General features: G+C 47.4%; 1 protein-coding gene across 1 annotated transcript in view; it reads right to left on the bottom strand.

Annotated features, from left to right (window-relative positions):
• Positions 1-9013: 9013 nt before the first annotated feature.
• PCSK6 (proprotein convertase subtilisin/kexin type 6) overlaps positions 9014-9639 on the bottom strand; it is a 250646-nt gene continuing 250020 nt past the window's right edge. Inside the window, exon 24 of the mRNA XM_007451962.1 lies at positions 9014-9111. Coding sequence (XP_007452024.1) covers positions 9014-9111 — 98 coding nt within the window. The remainder of the gene's footprint in view (positions 9112-9639) is intronic.

Genomic DNA, 9639 nt, shown 5'->3' with positions numbered 1-9639 from the left:
CCGCGCCCGCGCCCGCGCCCGCGCCAGGCAGCACCAATCGCCGCCGGCGTGCGCGGGCTGAGCGGCGTCCAGGCCGAAGCAATCGAGGAGCCACGCCCCCGGGCTCGGGCTCCGCTCTGGTTCTGGCTCCGTTCCTCTGGCACCGCCGCGGTCTGCAGGGCCCCCGAGTCCAGACAGCTGTGTCCGCAAGTTAACAAAATGTGAAAGCCCCCAAAGGGAACTTTCTCGTGCATCAGTGCACCGTGAGGTGAAAGGGAGGCTGTGACTGTCCTCACTCCACCCGTGGGTCCAGTGATGGGTCCCGGAGTTTGGCCCCCGGCCTACCAGATGAGGACGGGCTGGGTCGCCCGCCCCGGTCGAATTTGTGGTTAGGCCTGTGCTCTACAGACAATTAGATATTCATGTTGAAGCCTGGTACACAGGAAAGCGCGCAGATCAGAAATCTGCAGCAGAGTGAGCACACCCGCGTGGCCGCCGCCGGCCTCCTAAACGAGCACTATTCGGAAAACCTGCCCCCCTCACCCCTCCCAAGGGCAACTGCGAATCCAACACCATAGATTAGTTTCGCTTGCTTTTGATATAGACTCATGCAATCTGGTTTTGTGCCTGGTTTCTTCGGCTCTGTGTCGTGCCTGGAATCCATCCAGGTTGCAGGCAGCAGAGGTTTGTTTACTTGCTGTTGTATAGAATTCCATTGTGTCTCTCACACCATAACTTATCCATTTTGCTGTTCATGGACATTAGGGTTTCCAGTTTGGGGCTGTTCTGCATAATGCTGCTATAAATTTTCATGTGCGTGGATCTGATGCACGTGCATCTTAATTTCTCCAGGAGTGGAACTAATGGGACATAGAATGTGGTATCATCAATAGATAATGCCTGACCATCACTGCCAAGAGGCTGAAATAATTTCCACAGTCTCTAGTGGTGTGTTAGGGTTTCCATCACTTCCAACGTCAGCCTCATTGGCACTGTCAGTCTTTATAATTTTAACGATTCTGGTGGGTGTGTAGTGGTATTGTACTAATGCTTTGCTTTTCTCTAATAACTAATAAAGTTGAGGATCTTCTGTATATGTTGTCCACTCTTGAGATCTTTTGCAAAGTGCCCATTCAAGTCTTTGCCCATCTTTTTCTATTGGGTTGTCTGCCTTTTATTATTATTATTATTCATTATGGGATTTCTTTATATATTCTGGATATGAGTATACTCTGGTTTACCTTTCACTTATTATTATTATTATTATTTTTTTGGTTAAAACTGCTTAAATACCAAAGACCTCACAGGGAGTGGAAATACTGTCCTATATACATCCTCATTATAATCCAGTTTGGTCTAGGAAAACATCTTATTCCCCAAATCACCAAATCATGATCTGGGCTGTAAGTTGAATCAAAAGGATAAGAAATGTGACTGCCTCTCCCATTTTGAAAAAGAAACAAGCCTTCAAATTGTCCGATTCAAGAACAGACATCAGAAGAACTTCTTAGCTCAGGAAGCCCTGCCCATTGACAGTGTCTTTTGTCCTATCTTGGGGGGACACTTTTACTATGGTCATGTAGGTCTGGGACCCAGAAAGGGTTTTCTGCTTACTGACCTTTTCACTGTTAATGAAAAGGTGTTGTTTAATGACCAGAAGTTTCTAATTTTTACATAGTTCAGCTTATGTGTATATGTATGCACGTGTGTGTCTTGTTTGAGAAATCTTCCCTCATCTCCAAAATGTTTTTCTGTGTTATCTACTGGAGGCTCAGTTGTTTTATCCTTCACAGTTAGCTCTCCAATTCCCCTGGAATTGATTCCTTTTGAACTTTCTATTGAAGCATGACATACATGCAGCAGACTGCAAACTACACACACCCAAGCAACTGACATCCAGATCAAGAACAGGAGATTGCACGTTCCAGAAGCACTCCTCTTGCCCTCTTGCAGCCACACCCTTGCCCCAATGGTAACCACTAATCTAACATCTTGCGGAGATTGGCTTTGCCTAGTTTTGTATTTATGCAAAATGAAATTGTACCTTATGCATCTCTTGCTTAACCTGTTTGTGTGTAGATGTAGTTCATTTATTCTCATTGTTATATAGTTTCTCACTGTGTGAATATTCCACAGTTTGTCTATTCGGCTGTTGATGAGCATGTGGGTAATTTTCAGTTTGGAGCTATTATAAATAGTGCACCTACTAACATTATAATATATATCTTTACGTGAACACATATACTGATATATACTTGGAAATAGAATTGTTGGGCCAAAGGGTTTACTTACTTTCAGCTTAAGTAGATACTACTAATTTTCCAAAGTGGTTGTACCAGTTTATACTCCTTACTGACATTTGGTATCGCCTGTCTTTTTAAGTTTAGCCATTCTGGTGGGTTGGTAGTGGTATCCCATTGTGGTTTTCATTCTATTTCTCTGATTACTAACACAGCTGAGAACTTTAAAAAATATATGTTTATTGTCCATTTAATTAGCTTTTGTGAAGTGTTTGTTTAGGTGTTTTGTCTGGTTTTCTATTGGGCTGTCCTTTTTTCCTGATTTGTAGGTGTTTTTTTTGGATAGAAGTCCTTGTGAGATAAAAGTACAGTAACTATCTTCCCTCTCTCTGTGGCCTTTTCACTCTGTTAATGCTGTCTTTTGGTGAACAGAAGTTCTTAATTTTAACATAGTCTAATATATGAACTTTTCCCTATATGGTTAATGTCTTTTGAGTCCTCTTTAAGAAATCTTTGCCTATGCCAAAATTATAAATCTTTTCTTCTAAAAGCTTGTTTCCCCTTTCACATTTGGATTTGCAATCTGTCTGGAATAGATTTTCATACATACTCTGAGGTAGGGATCAAGATATATTTTTTCCTCATCTGGGTATTCAGTTAATCCAGCACCATTTATTGAAAAGCCCATCCTTTCACCATTGTGCTACAGTGCCACCTTTTTCATAAATCAAATGTCTAAATATGTGAGGATTTACTTCTGGACTAGCTATTCTGTTCCATGGGTTTAGTCGCCTATTTTTGCATACCATCTTACTGTCTTTATAATAATAAGATCTATTTTACTCTATTTTTTTTTATGGTACGCGGGCCTCTCACTGTTGTGGCCTCTCCCGTTGCAGAGCACAGGCTCCGGAGGCGCAGGCTCAGCGGCCATGGCTCACGGGCCTAGCCGCTCCGCGGCATGTGGGATCTTCCCAGACCAGGGCATGAACCCATGTCCCCTGCATCGGCAGGCGGACTCTCAACCACTGCGCCAACAGGGGAGCCCTAAGCTCTATTTTAAAACTTGATATTCGCCTCAAAAAAAGAGCCACTTTGTTTTTCAACATTGTCTTGGTTATTATTGCCCTTTGCGTTTTAATAGAAATTTTAGATAAATCTTGTATCTAAAAAAGAACCCATACTTTGATTTATATTGTATTGGATCTGTGGATGAAGGGTTTTTTTTTTTTTTTTTTTTTTCTGCATTGGGTCTTCGTTGCTGCGTGCGGGCTTTCTCTAGTTGTGGTGAGCAGGGGCTACTCTTCGTTGCGGTGCATGGGCTTCTCTTTGCGGTGGCTTCTGTTGTTGTGGAGCATGAGCTCTAGGCACACAGGCTTCGGGAGTTGCAGCACGTGGACTCAGAAGTTGTGGCTCCCGGGCTCTAGAGCGCAGGATCCAGTAGTTGTGGCGCATGGGCTTAGTTGCTCCGCGGCATGTGGGATCTTCCTGGACCAGGGATCGAACCCGTGTCTCCTGCATTGGCAGGTGGATTCTCAACCACTGTGCAAGCAGGGAAGTCCCTGAAGGGAATTCTTATCTTTACAATATTGAGTATTCCAATCCATAAACATTTATTTAGATCTTCTTTGGTTTCTCTTAGTGTTTTATAGCTTTTGTGTAGAGGTCCTATACCTCTTTTACTAGATTTATTCTAGTTATTTAATAGTTTCTGATGCTATTGTAAACAGTAGCTTCTATTTTAAAAATTCCATTTTCTAATCATTGAGTGCTGGTATATTGAAATACAGTTGATTTACAGTGGAAATACAATTGATACTGGCATTGTATGCAGCAGTCTTGCTCAAGTTATTTACTAATTCAAATCATTAATCTATAACTGTTCTTTTGGATTTTCTACATGCCTAACCCTGCTCTTTGAGAATAATGAACGTTTTATTTCTACCTTTCCAAGTCTTATACCAGTTCTTTATTTTTTGCCCTATTGCTTTGGCTGGGATCATCAGCACAATGTTGGATAGTGAACATCCTTTAGCAGGCATCACTTCATAGCCTGCGGGCGGGGGTGCGTAGGGGACGGAACCCTCATCACCTGATCAAAGTTAACACCACCAATAATGGAACAAGTCAAAGTCTTGTATCACCTAATAATAGGATGCAATGACAAGAACACAGCATGGCTTCAGAGAGACTCATGTCAAAGACGCTTGACCTGAATGGAAATTATGAGGAAACCTCAGACAAGCACACACTGAGGGACAGCCTACAAATAACTGGCCGGTCATCTTTAAAAGGTTCAAGGTCATGAAAGTCAAAGAACCAAGGAACTGTTCTAGATTGAAGGCTAGAGCCCTGATGAGTACATGTAGACTGTGATCTAAATTGGACCCTTTTGCTAAGGGCATTATCAGGACAGCTGGCAAGACTTGAATCCAGTCAGAGGATCGATGGTAGGAATATACCAGTTTCCTGATTCCCATGGTTATGTAGGAGAAGATCCTTGTTTATAGGAAATAATTTAAAGTATTTAGGAGGTGGTAGGATATTACATCGGTAATTTACTTTCAAATTGTTCAGGAAAACATTTCTTTGTACTGTACTTGCAACTTTTCTGTAATTTTGCCTTGTGATTGTTTCAAAATAAACAATCCAAACTTCACTTCATTCCTGAGAGAACCACCAGGTGGAGTCCTTAGACCAGAGAGCTGATTTGACAAGCCCTTCTCTTATTCAATTAAAAACAAAAGGGTAAGCAATTATACTCCAATAAAGATGTTAAAAAACAAAAACAAAACAAAACAAAACAAAAAACAGAAGGGTTTATTTCTTTACTTTAAAAAAGGAAAGTAGTACGGGTTTCCCTTGCTTCAGCTCACAAACAGGGACATAAGCTATAGCTGGTTTTATTCATTTTAGGGTATCTCTAGGAAGTTGAGAATAGGTTTTCTTTTTTGATTTCATTTCTCTTGGCTAGGGTTTCTCAACCTCCTTGGCACCGTTGACCTTTGGGGACTGGATAATTCTTTGCTGTGGGGACTGTCTTGTGCATTCCACGATGTTTAGCAGCATCCCTGGCCTCTACCCACTAGATGTCAGTACAGACGTCTCCAGGGAGACAAAAATCACCCCCTGGGTGAGAACCACTGTCTTTGCAATGAGATGTGCTCTGCTCTGGGCACGCTGGTGCCCATCTGCTCAACAGGACCACCCTTAGTGTAGCTGATACAGAGTGGGGGGTGCCCAGGGCGGGCAGCTTTGGGTGGTAGGAGCTGCTGTGCCACGTAGGGGGGTGCTGTTCCGTGCACAGACAAGCCGCAGAGCCTGGGGCGTCAGGACAGCCTGAGACAACCAGCAGGATGGATAAAGCCTTGGCTCACAAAGGAAAGCAGCCGAGAAGTCTGGGACAGGATGCAAACTCCTTTCTTATGACAGTCGGTCCCTAGCTGCCTCTCAGCTGGCTGGGCAGAACCTTACAATGCCAGAGAATGGCTATGGTGTATTACTTTCCATCACCCTTGCTTGTTCTTATTAAAATAACCTTCCTTTTACTTCACTTCTCCACCTCCTTCCCCTTTGCGTCCTGTGATCTAAACCTCCACCCCTCACCTGCTCCCAGGGGCCCCAGTGTGCCCCAAGCTTACAGGCTTAAGGCTCCTCCAGCCACATTATCAATGATTTAAATGCAATGAATGGCAGTCCCCCAAGTTCAAGGGAACTGCACCATTGGCCACATTTAGACTATGTTGCCCCCACCGCCCCCCACCGTTTTGTACTTAAAGCTCCATTCACCCTCCTCCTTCCCACTATAAGTGCATCTCCTGTAAAAAGTGCAATTCTCCCCAGCCCTTTGAAGAGGTACAACGTATAAAATCAGCAGTGGCCTGGGAGGGATAGGGACATGCATCTGGGGACCACTGTGAGGTGCCAAAGACTTTGGGGACAAGGTCAGAAAAATGTCATCCCCTGGCAATGAAGACAGTTTAAAATGAATGCGTTGTGGCCATGTTTGGCGAGCTGCAGAAGTGACCATCCCTCCTGCCAAGAGCCGGCCTCCCTCCCGGGCCATGCGATGGAGCACCCTCGCCAGTGGGCGGCCCCAGACAAGTCCCTTCAGCTCTATGAGCCTCGGTCTGTGAAATGAGGGGTTTAGAGGACGTGCCCCACGAGTCCATCATGCAAAACAAAATCCATAGACGTGTCCTGCCCCAACAGAGTCCAGATAATCTTAAGGTCAGACCATTTGCAAACAGGCATTTTATGTGGTCAGTCCCTTTTAACAAGGGGGTGATTGGTTCTTAAGCCTTTGTGAACACCTTCTCAACTCCGTGCTGCACTCACCAGCCCCGGGACAGGCTGGCCCAGTCACTGCCGGGCGGGTATGTGCTGCCCACTGGCCTTCTTGTAGGTGGTGTCCTTTGGTAATAACAGGACTTGATTTCTGGTTCAGTTGCAAACATGTTAAACCATGAATTCTCAGTGGACAAAAAGCTCTAGGGGCTAAAATGGTGCCCCGCACCAGAGGTGCTTAGCAAGTTGCTGGTTTTAATTCAATCAAGGCTCCTGGTGGAGGTTGAATTCTTACTGATATTCTGCCCAGTCCTGGCTACTGTCTCCCAAACACACTCACTCAGTCCTTCATTACGTCACATTTGACAACTCGGGCCAAGTCCTGCTTGTGGCGGCAGCTAGCTGGCGGGTCACATGGCCTCCCCCGCTTTCCGAGAGCTGCACGCTGCTCCCCACCTCCGGCCACGTGGTCACCGGAAGGGCTCCGGGGCCACGTGTCCCTGTGGCCAGAACTGGTGGAACCGGTCAAACATGGATGCAAGGCAGACGAACCCGGGCCCGGAGCAGATTCAGAAATCTTGTTCAGAGGGGGCTGGATGGGCACCAGTTTTCCTTGGGAGCTCTGAGTGGTCTTGTCATTTGTCCCGTCAAGTGGACAGAGAGGAGGCACTGCTGCAATGAGAAGAGGGTCCAGGTGACACTTAATGCTGGTCCCAGGGCTCCCAAGCCCCGGCTGCACCTTTCCTGAAATTCTGAAACAACCCTGGAATCCCAAAACAACGGCCCTCCCCCACTTTTGTCTTTTCCCAAGTCAGTTGTAGTTGGTGCATTTCCTATATTTGCAGACAAAGGACTCCTAGTAAGTACAACTCTGACCTCATAGAGAGGCCAGGGTAAAAATCCCATGCAGCGCGGAGCCCACAGGTGCGGGGATTTCAGCCACTGTGCGGAAGACAAGCTGTAACCTAATGAAATCACACTCGCAGCTAGGTGAAGAGGCTTGCAGTCTGGGCTTTTGTGGCCTGAAGAGGGTCTGTTTGCCAAAGGACACCCTGGAGCTGGAACTTTGGGATTCTCCCACGACTTTGCTGCAGCATTATTTGCTAAAGCTCAAAGACCTTGAAATAAAAGCACACATAAAGCCATTTCACACACTGGCCAGTACCCACGTTTCAACGTTGTGCCTTGGGAAGAAACACAGGCTCCTTTGCCATGAAATGTTAACTCTTTTATTAATTTAGGGTTAACACTGTATTTGCTTTGTGGATTTCATTTTTGGAGTTGTGGATTCAACAAACAACAGCTGGGCTCCCCCCCAGCTGACAGGGGACTTCTCAAACGTGTTACAGTCAAAGAGGGGAGCAGGACGGAATGGCGAACGAGCTCGAAAAAATTTAAGGCAAATGTTACTCCCATATTTAAGGGCCTTGATCAAGCAGATCTGTGCATATCAATGAAAATATATGAAATATTTGTCAAAATAATTAACATTGGTAAAAATTAGAACACGTAGCTTATAAAATACCCACACAGGTTTGGCAAAAATAAATCCAGCCGTGTCGTTAGGCTCATAGCACACACAGACACAGGGGCGCCCACCTTAAGAACAAGTCTCCTGAAAAGCAGGGCCAATGTATTTTCAAAGCAATTCCACAAAATGGGACACGATAGACAATTAACAGTTCACAGGCTGGGTTTACATTTTGGTAGGAAGAATTGCTTGGTCGTTGGGGCACCTTTTGGCCAGCCCCCGGGATGCCTCCTGGGGACCCTCTGTGTTAGGCAGAGGTGACCGTTCATCTGGGCCATGAGACTCCCAGAGACACAGACAGGATGCAGAGACCAGGGACCTTCAGCTCCCTCAGAGGAAAGGGCAGCAGAGGAAGGAGGATCCCTCCAACCCATCCGTTTGGGATTAGACTTCCTAAGCCATGGCTGCAGTTTCAGAAGTCGCTGATTATGGAGAAATAGATGCTCCATCCCCAGCGGTCACACGTTTGAAGCCCCCGAAATCTGTTTTATTTACAGTCTGACCAAACCATCCCCCAGACTGTGGCAGGCAGATGAACAGGTATGCCCCTTAGCCCTCCATCACGCAGGGGCACAGCCCAGGGGTCTGCGGGCTGCCCAAAAGCACAAGGAGAAAAGCAATGCACCAAGCATCCTGCCTTTCTGCTTTGGTCTCGAAGATTCAGTAAACTTATGGTCCCAGAAGCTGCTCTGAAGCCGGAGCTGTGGATTCCTGGAATTCGTTCTGTTCCCGTTGTGAGTTAGCCAGAATAATGGAGCCAGCAAGCAGGGTGTGAGAGGACATCGCTGACACCTCCTCGAAGCCCTCACCCACCTGGCCTGGGCACCCAGAGATGCCGCAGAAGGACCTCGCTCCTGGGGAGATAAAGCTGTCAGATGCAGGGCACCACTCCTGAAATGGACTCTGGCCGACAGCCTGGAGGAAGGTGGATGGACAGACAGGAGGGGCCCTGCCCTGTGCAGGCGGCCGGGCGCCCCTACCCAGCCAGGAGGCAGGTGCGGCAGCAGAACTGGATGAAGAGCTTGCGTTCGCAGAGCCGGTTGGACTTGACCATCTCGCAGAAGGTCTCATCGGCTGGGCCCCCGGGAAGGAGAAAGGAGGGACACGTCAGATTTGGGGGCCAGTCAGGGTTGTTCCCATCACCCCACTCTGCTGGGGACATAGTGGGAGCGGGGGCGGCAGCCCTCCCAGTCACCCCCGTGATGTGTGGCGGGCCTGGCGCAGCAGAGGCCAGAGCTGAGTCTGGGAGACAAAAGCAGACTCGGGATGGCAGGGGAGTGGGCGGGGCCTGGGGACACCTGGGCTGTGCCAGGGAGCCCTTGTGGTTCCCGTTCCTCTTCCAGGACAGCTGTGCTGGGGGAATTGGGAGGAAGATGGGGTCAGGCCTGGCAGGGGCAGGATGGAGGCTACGCCATGATCCCGGGACATCCCAAATGGGGGAGGAAGGGGGTGACCAAGAGGGAAAGGCTGAGGGGGAAGGGAAGAGCCATGGAGGCTGGCCCCTCCCCGCGGCAGCTGGCTTTTGAGGATGTTGCCATTTATGGGAACTGGGAGACCCCCCCCCCCCCCGGGGGAGCCCCCCTTTCTTTGGCGGGGGAAAAA

Source organism: Lipotes vexillifer, unplaced genomic scaffold (genome assembly GCF_000442215.2).
Source record: "Lipotes vexillifer unplaced genomic scaffold, Lipotes_vexillifer_v1.1 scaffold851, whole genome shotgun sequence".
NCBI classification, from domain to species: domain Eukaryota; kingdom Metazoa; phylum Chordata; class Mammalia; order Artiodactyla; family Lipotidae; genus Lipotes; species Lipotes vexillifer.
Note: the sequence above shows the minus strand (reverse complement) of the source record. Positions and strands in the feature narration are given on the sequence as shown.